This window comes from Pteronotus mesoamericanus, unplaced genomic scaffold (assembly GCF_021234165.1).
Source record: "Pteronotus mesoamericanus isolate MK-2021 breed Mesoamerican mustached bat unplaced genomic scaffold, CSHL_Meso_final scaffold_21, whole genome shotgun sequence".
Lineage (NCBI taxonomy): Eukaryota > Metazoa > Chordata > Mammalia > Chiroptera > Mormoopidae > Pteronotus > Pteronotus mesoamericanus.
This window is the reverse complement of record NW_026555310.1, coordinates 12,180,325-12,195,983: the sequence shown is the minus strand read 5'-3', so window position 1 is coordinate 12,195,983 and position 15,659 is coordinate 12,180,325. Positions and strand designations below refer to the sequence as shown.

The 15,659-nt window shown below is 36.5% G+C and overlaps 1 protein-coding gene across 1 annotated transcript in view; it reads left to right on the top strand.

Moving 5' to 3' along the window:
* The window catches only part of LRRK2 (leucine rich repeat kinase 2), a 131,201-nt gene that overhangs the window by 30,207 nt on the left and 85,335 nt on the right, over window positions 1-15,659 (top strand). Inside the window, exons 13-14 of the mRNA XM_054591244.1 lie at window positions 1,579-1,703; window positions 7,149-7,261. Of these exons, the coding sequence (XP_054447219.1) occupies window positions 1,579-1,703; window positions 7,149-7,261 (238 nt within the window). The remainder of the gene's footprint in view (window positions 1-1,578; window positions 1,704-7,148; window positions 7,262-15,659) is intronic.

Below are 15,659 nucleotides of genomic sequence, written 5' to 3'. Positions count from 1 at the left end.
AGAGAAACATCAATGTGTGGTTGCCTCTTGCACGCCCCCACTGGGGACCTGGCCTGCAGCCCAGGCATGCGCTCTGCCTGGGAATTGAACCAGCAACCCTTTGGTTCGCAGGCTGACATTCAATCCACTGAGCCATACCAGCCAGGGCTAAATGAAGTTTATCTTAAATGGTGATTTTGTTGTTTTCTTATGGCTGTGGATATGTATGAAATGAGGCAAAAACAGAGTGAAATAACCTACAGTTTAAGATTTTGTAGATTCTGGGCAATTAATATTTCTGGCTATTTTCTCATATGTAACATGCATACAGTTCCAGTCCTGGGGATTGAGTTAACTTTGATGACAGACCTGCCACTGAAAACTTACTGTCTAGTTGAGGAGACTGATGTGTCAACAGATAATTGCAATACAGCTTGATAATGCAATGGCAGTGATGTGTAAAATGCACAGTGGCAAGAACCCAGCTGGGGTTACCAAAGGAGGGAGGCTACAAAGAGGTTATGTTTAAACTGGAATATTAAGGTTGAAAACACGGGCTTTATCTCAATGACCATGAAACCATGCAAAGCAAAGACATGGTTCTTACTGAATACTGCTCAGCCATAAAAAAGAATGAAGATTTACCATCTGCAACAGCATGGATAGACCTGGAGAGTATTATGATAAGTAAAATAAGACACAAAGACAAATACCGTACGATCTCATTTACATGTGGAATATAAAGAACAATATAAACAAAAAGAACAGATATGGATTCATAGATACAAAGAATAGACTGATGGTGACCAGAGAGGAGGGGTGTTGGGGGACTGAGTGAAAAAGGTGAAGTGATTAAGAAGTACAAATTGACAGTTACACAATAGTCATGGGATATGAAGCACAGCATAGGGGATATAGTCAATAATATTGTAATAACTGCGGATGGTGCCAGGCAGGTGCTTGAAATATTGGGGGCATCGCTTTGTAAAGTATATGAGTACTAATACAAAGTAATATTGAATATAAACTGTGATTGAAAATAAAAAATGAAATTAAGAAGAATATCTAAAATACCTTAAAGAAGTCAAGACTTTAATGCAAACAAGACTAATTAGAACACTATGTGAGAAGTCCGGTGTTGGTGTTCTGGAAGAGGCAGGTGGTGTGATGGAAAGAGCCCTTGCCTTGGGGGTCAGGAGAGTGTGCACTCCGGTCCTGACTCTGTCACCTTCTGGTGATAGGACCTTGATATTTAACCCCTGTGAGCCTGACTTCTCCAACTGGGAAATGAGAATAACATCTACTTCTGAGAGTTGTTGCCAATAACCCATGGGTAGATCATATGGAAGTTGTTAGCGTTTGAAACTAAATAAAAGAATTCCCAGGTTACTGCGAATTCAACTCCCTGAGGTTAAAGTTTAATTAAGGAATAATTAAAATTATGTATGCTCTTGTTACTGAATCCAAATGCATTTCCACATAGTCTTTTCTGATAATATATCTTGATTGGTTGTGTTTCCATGCACTCCTTTCAAATTTGTGCTTGTACAATGAGATCAGTTTGTATTTTTAACAAGTATTTTGATGTTGTATCTCCAGTAACACTTCCCTGGATATCATGGTAGCAGTGGCCCCCAAAATAATGACAGTTATGAAAAATCATGAGACATCGTTATCAGTGCAGCTGGAGGCACTTCGAGCTATTTTACATTTTATAGTTCCAGGTAAGTTACATAGTTGATTGAGGGATGAGAGAACAATTTAAATGGATTTTTGACTTCTCACAAGTTTTCACTTTCTTTTCTCAAAAAAATATATAACCTTTACTGTGGTTTTCCATGACCATGTAGTCCCCTTCTTCTCCCCGCAGCAGCCACCACCCTGTTGTCCTTGTCATGAGTCCCTTTTCTTTTTTGCTCAATCCCTCCACCCCCTCCCTTTCTTGGTAAAAATGAAAGGACCATTTTCTGCCAAACAAATGCACATCTTCCCACTAATCCAAAATAAAGGAAAACGATGTGAAATAGATTAACTTATAAGGAAATGTAATAAGAAAATTCAGTAATTTATTTACACGAGAAATAATTACAGTGTAAAGTATGTGGAGCTTTACTTCTGAGAAGAGTGTCCATCTCTAATAGTTCTTTTCTATTTATTTTGGCATCCCTGAGGCCGAGTTATTTTTGTTTTGTTTTTGTCTTCTCTATAAAAATAGCTAACTAATTTTCACACTTCTTCTCTTGGCTCTTTTTTTAGTTCTTTTACTCTGTCGTTGAATTAATTTTTCTCAAATATAACCATGTGGCTTTTACTCATTAACCTCAATAGTTTCCACTCCCCCCCTTTACCTCCTACTTACATCTGTTGTGACCTTATTTGTCCTTCAGAGCCCATTTAAAACACCTGCTCCTCCAATTCATTCAACACATTTTCATTACGTGCCTCTTGTTCTAAACATGGTGATGGCTACAAAGGTATGAAAGAGAAGTGAACATACAGCAAGCATGACTGTACTATATGAGGAGCTCAGACGTACACGGATAGGTAAATAGTTAATTTTTAGACAGTTTGAGAGGAGCAATTACAGATATTTTGTAAAGGCTGTGATAGTACTGATGGGGGCATAAATGACTTATGCAAAGGAGCAGGTGAGAGACTTGATATTGGGGTCGAAGGGTGAGCTGGGCTGGCCCGGTAGGAAGGTCAGGACGGACATCGCAGGCAGAAGGGGAAAGCGCACGTGGTCTGGGGTGAGTCAAGCGTGGAGCAGGGAGCAGGGCCTGGGGGTGAACGTGGAAGGACAGGCAGAGGCCCGCAAGTGAAGGAGCTTGAATGCAGCACCGAGGAACTCGTGCTTTATTAGTGGAAGTCAATTCAAATTTATTAAAGGTGTTTAAAAATTGTGTCGTGACCCAATCTGCAGTGTATAACAGCGCTGTGGTGTAGCGGGTGAGCGGCGGGGAAGAGCCTGATTACAGGGAGGCGATGATGGTTCCGTGAGACGTGCTGGGGGCCCAGCAGCGCGGGAGAGGGTGGAAGCTTACGTACTTGGGTCGTGACTTTCTGATAATTGATATCAGGGCTATTACTCTTTTTGGTTCCGTAAAATTTTGAGTTTTTTAAAGACTAATCTTTTTTTCCCCCCTTTTAAATGAAATCCTTCTAAACCTACCATTATCTATCATCATCTAGGTATTTTTTATTTCTGAATATGAGTATAGTCAGTAATAGAGATTTTATAAATATTTTCTATGACATGGCTTCATTCAGTCATTTTACTTTTCTGATCAAAAATAGCTATTCAGTAAATATTGGGTTGGCCAAAAAAGTTTTTATTTTTTATTTTTCCATAAGATGGCTCTAGTAGCACTTAGTTGTCTTTACCTTTATTTGAAACAATTTTGTTAGATTATATGGCGACAGCTGTAATATCAGCATGCATTTAAAAAACATCAGAATTGGTGAATTTTTGTGTAGCCATTTTAATATTGGAGGTGGAAGAAAATACACATTTTTAGCATATTATGCTTTATTATTTCAAGAAAGGGAAGATGCAACTGAAACGCGCATGCGCACACACACGATTTGTACAGTGTATGGAGAAGCTGCTGTGTCTGACTAAATGTGTCAAAATGGTTTGAGAAGTTTCATGCTGGAGATGTCTCGCTGGACGATGCTTCAGGGTTGGGTAGACCAGATGAAGTTGGTAGTGATCAAATTGAGCCATTAAGTGAGAACAATCAATGTTATACCAACATGGGAGATAGCCGACATACTCAGAATTTACAAATTAATAAAGTTATTGGTGAAAATGAAAAATGTGTCATATTTTATGGAAGAAAACCCATACATACTTTTTGGCCAACCCAATATATTTTGAATTGAATCATGGTGTCTCATTAATAGTTGTCAGTTGACTTTTCAGATATAATTTAACAGAGGTAATTTTGCTCAAAAATATTACTGTGAGGATTTTTTAAAAAAATTTTGTTTGTAGATTGCAAAAATCAAACAAAACCCTTCTGATTATCCTTAAAGGTGTCAGCCTTATTTTTTTGAAGGTGAATTTGAATTTTATAGATGACTACAAGAAAAATTGAGAATGTAATAGGATAAATATGATTTAAAAATAACTAAATAAATACATTGAAAAAATTTAAAAAGATATTTAGAACCAGATATATTAATAAAATCATACTCTTTTTGGATAAAAAACAGGTATCAAATATAATCTTTCTTTTACTGTCCTTAGGTTGACCCTGAAGCAACATTGATAGTCAATAATTATTTAGATGTATTAAATGTTGTGTTTAAATAATAAATGATATATTTACACTGATGTTTAGATGTATTAAATAGGTACTCTTGAAAATAACTTTATACCTTTAGAATTATACTTTATGTGTAGAAATATATATCAGTGGACATATTTTATAAGTATATCAACATATAAATCCATTTCTCTATAGATAAAGGCTTAATCATCTTTACTGTATGCTACCATATCATATTCACATTATACCATACAATGCCACACATACCTTACTGTACAATAATTTCACTTATCATGCCATTCTATATATCCCTTAGTAACTATGGTATCAGTACCCAGCAGTTTCGAGGTTGAATACAGTTCTGATCTGAACATGTTAAGTTGATGTGCTTTTAAGATATCTGGATGTACATGTACTTATTTGTTAACTAGGCCACAATCAGATTTCCTCAATTGTAACAAAGATGTTCATTATAGCAAATTTGTGTAATTCAGCATCTAATTTAAGACCACATATTACCTCTGGTATTATGGCTCTTAAGTTTATTTCAATCTAGTGCTGTTCAATTTCTTCCTCTTTTTTAATACGAATAACCTATTGAAGTGACTGAAGCAGTTGCTTTAAGAAAATCATAATCAAGGCCCAGACATTTTATATTATTTTTTTACTTTAAAAATGTTTTTATTCTTCAATTACAATTTTCCCCATTTCTCCCTCATTACTCCCCCTGCCCTACCCACCGGCTATCTCCCACATTCAATCCTCTGCCCTCTTGTGCTGGTCCATGGGTCCTTTATTCATGTGCCTTGACTTGATCCTCCTCTTTCTTTCCCTTGTTATCCCCCTTTTTTCTCCCCTCTGGTCACTGTCAATTTGTTCTTTATTTCCATGTCTCTGGCTCTATTTTGCTCTCTTGTTTGTTTTGTTAATTAGGTTCCATTTATAGGTGAGGTCATATATTATTGGTCTCACTGCCTGGCTTATTTCACTTAGCATAATACTCTAATTCCAATGAAGTATCATTTGGCTTGTTCTTTCTTGACTTTATGTCAGTTCTAATGGAAATAATGTGAAATTCTTTAAGAATGGGCATATGCACATTAGAAAGTGTATAGAAAAAAAGTGATTAGGAGTGTAAAACCACATCCATAAGACTAGTAAGAGGGACAGAATCTGTTTATTGTGTGGAAGCAGTTACTCAGGAGAATATAAAACTATATTAAAATCCCCTAATTTATAGCTTGTAACAGTAGTACCTAACAATACGCAGGACTTAAAATGTGTCAAGTATTATTTGAAGTGCTTTATGTATATTAACTTTTTAAATTCTTGCGCAACCCATCAGGCAGTTAGTACTTTTTTTGTTGTTGCCATTTTCCAGATAATGGGACAGATGATTCATAAGGTGTAGAGATTTTAAGGTCACAGCTTATATAATGGAGCCAGGAATTCAGCCTCTGCAGCCTGACTTCAGAGTAGGCACTTTTGAATACACATTTGTGCAACAAAAGTATGTTGAACAACAATTATATGTAAAGCACTTTGCTTGGAACCCTTGGAAATCTGGAGATGATTAAGTTATGGATTCTGCCCTCATTTAGTTTGCAGTCCAATTTACAATTCAAAGGACTGTTTATGTGGAAAGGAACTTATATCCATTCTGGAGAGTAGAACCTCCAGTAATGCAACAAAGATGAGAGATGAAATTTATGGAAATGCTCTCTCGGACTTACTAAAAGAAAGATGTTTAGTAAGACTTGTTACATGGGGCATGATGATTTTTATTAGTCAGCAGGCCTGCTTTGTGTGGTCACCCCTGCTTGTGATACAACTAATGGGCAGCTTCAGAAGTTAATGTGGTCTTGGTTGCTAAAAATGTGATGCAGAGAATTTAAGTGACTTATCCAAGGTCATACAACTATGTTTGAATAAATTTTAAAATGAGTGCTCAGAATTGCAGGAGTCTGGGAATCCAGCCTGGCTTGTTCACTGTGGTATTCCCTGCATGTAGGAAAATGTTTAGATTACTAAACACTTAGATTACTAAAAATGCAATAGTTACTGATAGTTGACATTCATATTGTTAAAAAATGAAAAGCTGTGTACAGCCAATTTATAGTTTTTTTTAATACAAAATTTAAATGGAAAGAATCTAAGTAATTGTTTATTAATAATTGTTTCTGTAGTCTTAGGTTTTGGAAACAACATTCATTCATAATAATTTTACTTTATATTCTAGTATATAACCAATTTTTAAACTTCAGTTGTTTTCCAACAGTTTTAGGATACTTCAGCTACAATGTAGCTTACTAAGGCATATATTTTCTTTATATAATGATACTGTTATGCAGCCTTAGAGGCTTTTTCAGGAAACTGTATGCTCTGTCCCAGCATAATACTAAAATGCAAATGTCTTTTCTGTTCGCTATGATTCTGTCTGTCCTTTCATATGTACATTTTATATCTGACCTTTTTTGTTTTTGTTGTAGTCCAAAGAACTTTGAGCTTCTCAAGTGGTTCATTGTTTCTCAAAAATCTTCTAGCTCCTTGTATGAGTACAGCCTACTCATACAAAAAAAGAGCTTGTTTGCTACAGAAAATTCCTCCACCAAAATACTCCCTGTTACTTTAAATTCAGTTAACATCCACACTCACTGTATTTATTTTATATTCAGTAAGTGACTGTTTTTTTAAAATTCCTAAGCTAGGCTAGGGGCTTTTTCCTTTAATGCATGTGAGAAACTATGTATTAAAAAATACAACATGTATATTGCTGGGTTAATTATGATCAGTCCTCACAAGTGACAATCAGTTCGGCTTAAATCTTATGAGAACAGTGTGTATATATGTATGTATGTATCTGTGTATGTATTTTTGCATTTGTTTTGTATTTAGGCATGCCAGGAGAATTCATGGAAGATACTGAATATCAACACAAGCTAAATATGGTTACAGAACAGTGTTTCAGGAATGATATTCACAAACTGGTCCTTGCTTCCTTAAACAGGGTATGTATAATATCGGTTTTCTGCCTTTCTACTATTAATCAGAATGTGAAATTTGGGGACATAAGGGAGCATTTTTAGTGCAAGTTTTCTATTTTCTGTTTACTCTGATAGTAGGAAGTTACGTGGTTATAGGAGTTGTGTGGTAAGATGACAACAGGGACGTAGGGTAAAGAGCTGCGCCATTCTCCCTAAGACAAGTATATTATTAACTACAGCTTTCGGCTCTAAGTGTACTATCAACTACTGGCTGGGACAGGTTCTTTTGATTGCTAGTAGCGTAAGGCCACTCATGTTTGCCCAATCAGAAAGAGAACTGAAGAACTAGATGTGCGGCTGAGCCTCAAGAGCGATGTCAGAAACTATGTGGGAGCTATAATTGCTATTTTCCCTGTCTCTCCAACCAGTTGCTTGTCTTTCTCTTCTGGTCCCATTTTGAAAGGTCAAGACAATGAAGATACACAGGGCACAATAAGAAGGTCTTCTTTGATTGCCTTTGTTTGATTTCATCGCTCTCCTCAGAGATAACCTCTGAAGTGGTTCAGTGTGCAATGTTTCTCTCCATTTTTAGGTAGTTACAGGTCTTTGTACATTTGTGATAATATATTATAATTAATACAATCAGTGATTATACTAAGTATGAAAAGAGGAGAAGAACAAAATTATGTTTATATTGTGCAAGGCAAAGGTATTGATGAAATTAAGATGGCTTGAAAGTTTAACAATATAAATTGGTTCTTTACAAAAGACAAAGAAATAAAGAGTGATCCAGGTTAATGTTTTTGTGAAATGAAGAGAGCAGTCAAGGTCATTAATGGAAATGATTTCATGTGATTTAGTATATTTTGAAAAATATCATGAATTAATTAGAATGTCCTGCAGAGAGATCTCCTTTACAAATTCAAATTCTACTGAGCTTTATCATGTGATTGTCTATACATTTGAATCATTTGTACTCAAATCTTAATATGATTCTTGAATATAGCAATATAATAGGTTGAATTTGATGTCAGGAATTTTTGAGGCAAATAAGTATGTGAAAAGAACTGTGTTATGCACCGGGAGGACATAAATGAGTATGTGGTGTACCCCCTGTCATGTGAGCTAGGGGAATAAAGTTGTGCTTCTAGCCAGTTGTTCTACATTAGCATTTATGAGCTATACCAACTTCATGAACAATGTGCTAGGAACACAGAGGTGGCAGCAGTTAATTTCTTCATGGTATACATTTGTGAGAAGCAAGAGGTACCAGAAAAGCCTTAAGATAGCTCTGATTCTAGTTAGCCCATGTTTGCTAAAATTATTGAACATGAGTGATGTAGCTGAGGGAGTTGGGAGTCAAGAGATCCAACTCTTATGATAAGTACTGTGATGTCAAGAAAATCAGTCAGATCCCAGGTCTTACTGTCTTTTCTTTTCTTTTTTTTCCCTATATAATCCCAAGAGAAGTGGTTGACAAATCTGTCCACACCCTTACTTCCCATGCCAGCATCAGAGTAATGACACGTAGCATCTCACTAAACAGTGACCATCATTTGGGGATAGAAGGTTAAGGTCATGAGTAAACAGAAGTGACCGTATTTTCTTTTTTTTTTAAAAAAAACTTCCCTTGCACAATTCCACTGATACTTTACCATGGTTAATAAAAACACTCTAAACCTAAAAGATAAGTGTAAATATTTATTTATCTCTGAAATTCTGCGATGGACTGTCTCACTCTGAATAAAAGTTACAAAGCATCAGAGATGTTAGGTCCAAATACTGCAGACACAATAAAATGAATTATCATTAAAAATAAATCTATTCTCAGCCCTGGCTGGTGTGACTCAGTGGATTGAGCGCCGGCCTGTGGTCTGAAAGGTCGCTAGTCCGATTCCCTGTCAGGGCACATGCCTGGGTTGCGGGTCAGGTCCCCATTTGGGGGCTGTGAGAGGCAACCAATTAATATTTCTCTGACACATTGCTGTTTCTCTCCCTCTTTTTCTCCCTCCCTTCTCCTCTCTCTGAAAATAAGTAAATTTTTTTTTTTTTTAAAAGATGTCTATTCTCAGGGAGCAGGATTCCAAATAATATAGAACCCAAAGTTCAACTATGATTTACAAAGCAAACCTATGAAAAGTGTTTATTATAGTGAATAATGTTTGGATATATAAAATTCCAATAGCAGCCAGGCTGAAGTTAAAATCTGTCTAGAATATTGATGTTCCATTCATGCTTGATCCTTTTAGGTGTTTCCACACATGAAACTTCCAGTCACCTGTTCCAGAGTGATCTCTTTGCCCAGTATTTTTTTTTTTTCTGGAGAACAAAGTAGAAGTAGATCTTGTGTTTTGGCTGGATGCACTTTGTGTGCTGCTGTCCTTAGCCAGGGACCTTAGAGTCAAGCCAACCTTCTGATCAAATGGACACAAACCAAAGAGCTTGTGTGCTTCACAAAAGTATTGAGGCAAAATGTACCCAGTTAAAATATTGAAGATGCTTATCTCAATTGCAAATAGCATGGAGAGAAGGAAAGAGCCCATTTACAAAAATAACAATAACAACAAAGACTAAATCATATCAGAGTAACGTTAAAAGAAGTTTGTAGAACCAAAGGAAACTATGATACTCAACACAAAGGTACAAAAGAGTGGAACATATGAAAATGTATACCATCTTTTTTGATAAAATGACTAATTAAAAAAAAATGGAAACTGATCTATATGAACCTGTAGTAAAAATAACATAGTATTTTCTGGAAAAAGACAAGCGGGTATAAAATTTTGAGAAAATAAATTAAGTAACTAATATACATGAATAACCAGGAGAATTTTGAAAAATAGGGTAATTAATGTGGCCCGTCTCCAACAGATAATACAACGCATTATAAAACTTGAGTAATTAAAATGGTGCGACATTGGCACTGGAGGGCACAGGTCAATGCCACATAATTTGGGGGTAATTTTAGAGATATCTATCAAAATTCAAACACATGTTTTCTGACTAGTAATTCCATCCTAAGAATTTATAATATAGTACACAAAGATTTTTTAATATAAGAATGTTCATTTTGACATTATTTGTAAAAAGAGAACTGTGGCAACAGATTAAATCATGATGTGCTTATCTTTAGTGCTTTTTGCCAAATATTCTCCGTTCTCCACCTTTTGGTGATTCTGGCGTGGTATTCAGCGGCCCTTTCGTGGGTAGGTTGATCACGTGACTGGTTTTGGCCGAGGAGTGCTAGGCGGAGGATGCTGGCCACTGCTGGACCAAACATTCCCTTGCTGCTGAGACAGCTTTCAGAACGCCCCTCGGGCACTGCGACCGGCAGTGCTGAGAGGCGGCCACTCCACCAGCAGATGTCCCTGAGTGCCTGTGATGGGCACAGACCCCTCCTGACCTGTAATACACAGGAAGCAGGGTGAGAATTGAACTCTTTCTATTTTCGGCCTAAGAAATTTTGGGATTGTTACTACCATTTAATTTTGCCTTATCCTGACAATACAATACCTATCAACAGATCCTAATTAAATATGTTATACTATTTCCAAATTATATAATTCTATGTAGAATTTAAAAACAACTGGTTAAGACTCCTCTTGTTCCTGTGGAAAAATCTCCAATTTCCCATGAATATGAACCTAGCTCCCAGGTAACTCATTTTTTTTTTTGTTTCATATATGTTAAAATTATGCACACTTTTTTTTTGATGAAAATAGTGTATTTTCTCTTACTCATGTCTTCACCTCCCCTCTATCACTTAATTAGAGCAGGTTATACAGCATTTGTCTTTACAGCTTTTTAAAAACATTTTTATTAAAGATCTTATTTATTTATTTTTAGAGAGAGGGGAAGGGAGGGAGAAAGAGAGGGAGAGAAGCATCAGTCTGTGGATGCCTCTTGCGTGACACCTAGTAGGGGCCTGGCCTGCAACCCAGACATGTGCCCTGCCTGGGAATTGAACTGGTGACCATTTGGTTCACAGGTCAGTGTTTAATCCACTGAGCCACACCAGCCAGGGCTGCCTCTACAGCTTTGAATGTACCAAATTTTCTGATAGTTAAGTTTGTGGGCCTTGGAATTAGGATAATGGGTATGAATCTGGCTCTGCCACCTGCAGACCAATGTACCTTGGAAAAGTTACTTAAAGTCTCAGTTTTATTATCTATAAAACAGATAATAGTTTTTCACTTAGGGTTATTATGAAGATTTTCATGAGATAATTAATGTAAAGTACTCAGTACAATGCTTGGGACATAGTATATACTCAATAAATGTTAGTTAATTTTACCTGTCTTCTCACCAACTTTTGTTAAATTTTACATTGACAAGGTTTATAATATTTACATTCAGCTCTATAAACATACTACCTGTTTTCAGCTTATTCCTATAGTTAGATGGATTCAATTGTCACTGCAAGTCCTTTTGTTATAGATTTTCCATCCATCTTTTAGTTGTCTAAGATTTTTTTTTTTAAAGATTTACTGCATGAACATTAGAATGTCGTTATTGGTTGTGGTGGTGTTTTATATGTAGGCTCTTGAAAAAACATTTTGGTTTGTTGTGGAATATCGGGGTTTTATTTTATTTCTTTGAAAATTTTGTAGGGATTTCACTCTTCTAGTGCTGAATGTCTTAGTGTAAAAGTCTGAGATCTGCTTTTTTTTTTTTTTTAAATGATGATGTTTTTACCTGTTTGCTCAAAGGAATATTTTTCATGAAATCCAGCCACTTATTAAGGTATATCTCAAGATTAGTCCGCCTAGACTATGATGTCTTTTTTCAAGCTTTACATTCAATCTTAATTTTTTCTGGAAAGTCATTCCTGATTTGCAATAGACATAGCTGGAAGCTAGGTAAGAGGCTGGCCTTAAGTGTTAGAGAAACCATTTCAATTATTTATGTATTTTCTGAAAATATTTGGGAAATTGTGGTGCATAGATGATAGGATGTTTCTAATTAATGTTTGTAGGTGCCCTTCCACTGGCATTTCCAAAAAATTTCATTTGGTCAACACCAGCTAAGTATAGACTAGCAAATTAATTTTAATCCCCATTTGAACCATAATGCAATAAATCACTATTTTCAAGATATAACATTAGATAAGTAGAAAAAAGGTCATTATAGGCTTGTGGATATCATACATATATTATTTTTTCAAGTTTATAAACTGTCAAAAATTAAATCACACTATTTTAATTATCAGATAGGCTGTTTGGGCTCCATTACATGTAATAATGTGATACAGTGAATTCTAAGTTTGCACAGACAAATCACAGATTTCCTGTTGCAAGTCATTAGTCATCATTGAAGTGTATTAGAAATAGAAACTAGGGGGAAATAGTTAGAAACTAAGGTAGCAGAACCACTAACTGAGTAGAAACTTGTTAAAGATGATGGTATTAAGGGCAAAAATAGTTGCTTTATAAATATCAGTTTGATTTCGTTTTAGAATTAAAATAAGCTACGCTACATTTTGCTCTTAGGAGCAGGAGCAGCTACCTAACTTGTGGGGCCCAGTACAAAATGAAAATGCAGGGCCCTTGTTTAAGAATCATTAAAAACTTAAGGGTGGTCGCGGCAGAGCATCGAACTGCGTGTGGGACGCCTCTAAGCAGAGAGCCCCCTGTGCCCGCCCAGGTGCGCACCTCCGGAGCTGGCCCCGCCGAGGAAACAGCAGTGACGGCACTGCTAATCGGAGTTCGGAATGACAAGGGGACTTTTTCTAGAAAAGGTCATACACCTTTGGCTTGAACATCTGAGTTTAAGATACTTGTGTCAAGCAAAGAGCAATGTGGGCTGAGCGCTTAAGAGAGTTTGCACTTGTGCTTTGAGTTATCTGCTCAAAAGTTTCTGGGCCTCAATTTTTTTCATTTGTAACATAGGGGTGATGATAACGTGTCCACATTATAGGGTTGTTGTGGGGATCCAATGAGTTATATATGAATTGCTGAAAAGAATGGCTGGCACATAGCAAGTGTTACATAGGTTTTGACATGATCACTGTGGTTGTTGCTATTGTTGTTATGGTCACTTGAAGCCATTAGCTTAGGAAATCCCATCCATGAGTAGAAGAGTTTAAGAAAAGGTATTTGGAAAAAGTTTGGACTTAAAAGAAGAGATTGTAAAGGAGATGGGCAAATTAATGGTTTTAAAGTTCGAGAATAATTAGGGGCGTATTGTGTCATGGAAATCAAGGAAGGAAAAAGCAGCAATTCAGTTACTGAAGGACTTTTTTTCTTTGAATGGCTTTTATTCAGAGTGGTCAGAACAGAAGTCTGATTATGTGAAATTAAGGGGTGGGGAGATTGTAGAGTTAGTGGGTGTAGACTTTTCTATTAATAGGTTTAGAAATGAAGGAAAAGTGGTAGCTCGATGGGGTAGAAGAACAGTTTAAGTATAATCTTTCTCTCACGTAGAAGTACCTTTTATCTGAGGAGAATGTTAGTCCAAGGCCTGAACTGTGCCTATCACTTGGTGTTTATTGCACAATGAGTTATCTCACTTTATTCTCAAAAGAACCCAGCATCATTAGGATCATTTAATTTTAATTTTATTTTTTCAATTACAGTTGACATTTAATAGTATTTTATATTAGTTTCATAATGGCTAGACAATCATAATTAACAAAGTGACCCCTTTAATATTTCCAGTACCCACCTGGCATTAGGATCATTTTAGGGGTGAGGAAGCTGAGGCAGATCCTGAGCCATCCCTCTAGCTTGACTTTGCACCTTCTGAGTAAATACCACTTGTGAGAAAATGTTATTTAATTCATTTTAATGGTCCTCGAGTTCACAGAACTGTTAAGTAATGAGATAGAATTTAAACCTGAATTTAATTGGCTCTACAGCTGATGTAATTGTACTACCCAGAGATTTGTGAAGATGGAATTAATGGCAGGAATCAGTCCAAGGGAGGCAAGGATATGAGTGTCTTGTTGAAATGATCAATGAAATGATGTCCGAGCTGAGCTGTGAGGCAATAGCGGATAGGTTTTAGGTATTTATGCCACAAGCATTTTTTTTTGTGTCACAAACATCTTTGCCACAGTATTTTTGCTGTGCAACTGATCGGCTGTAATGCAGTTTCTCAAAGATAAAATAACCGGTTGACGGTTTGGTTTACATTTGACAGACTTCATGTATTTAAGCTAGTTGTCAGTTTGGTTTCAATTCTCCATTGACTAAATTCTTGCAATATTCCTATTTTTATATTATATAAATCTTAGCCCTCATAATGGTCTCTATAGTAAGGAGTAGACATGGTGATCCTGAAACAGTCAATGATAAGTATGAAGCCAGATTGCAAAACTACCCAAAAGCTGGATTGCATACCTTATTAGAAAATGATAACATAGTTGGCCAGTTCTTTGGTGAGCACAGTCATCTTTCCACCTGTCAAAATGAAAAGCTTATCAAGCTATGGCAAATAGAAGAGATGTGACTATTAATTCACAACAGTTTTCAAGAGCATTAATTATTGCTTCTTTGGAGGGAGACTGACGCCTCTCTTAAGGAAGAAAGAAATAGTGGTGAAAATGAAAAAGTGCAAAGCTAAGCAAGGAAGTGAATGAACAAACAAACAAACAAAAAGACTTCCAAAACATTGTATACTCATTTTTTTCCAATAAAAGACTATGAGCAAAAGACTTCCAAAACAATGTATATTCATTTTTTCAATAAAATTTAAAAATTTTTGTTTTTCATTTGTCATGTTTTATTATGTCCTTTTTAATGCCTCTTTGGTTTTTTGTTGTTTTATCTTTTATGGAGAAATTGTCTTATGGCCAGTTAGCTGTGCCACAAAAATGTCTGCAGCGTTTCCAGCCAACATGCATAGGGCAGAAAACACCAGACACATAGTGGGGAAGGGTGCAGGGTGAGAAAGGATGCTTATTCCCACACCCTGTACCCCAAAAAAGATGCGGAATAAGGATAGTGAGAGGCAGTGAGGGACTAGATTGATAAAGGAATGAAAATACGTTTTTTGATGGCATGGAAGTGAGGCAGGCTACACGGCAGACGGTTTTGATTGAAAAGGCTACCCCGGAGCTTGACGTCTGCTTGGAACTAATTCAGCTCTGTGCTGGAGGCAGTCAGGGGTTTGGAGTGGAGCCACATGACTGGTGTCTGTGAAAAAAAAGTCCTGTCCTGAGAAGGGGAGCACTGTCATTTTTGAAAGGATAGCTATTTATTTGGTGGGCATTCACACTGTGGTAGAAGTTTGAAGAGCATCACGGAAGAGCAGAGATGAGCGTATGAGTTAGCTCTGTGTCACAGACAGCAGAAGAGAGGTGCGGCTGTGACGGCCACATGGTTGGCAAGTGTGTTGTGTGTTGTTACTGCATTCGTCTCAGTTAATGCGCAGGATGGCCTGGAAAAAGAAGTGGTTTCTGTTATAGAATATCAGTAAATGA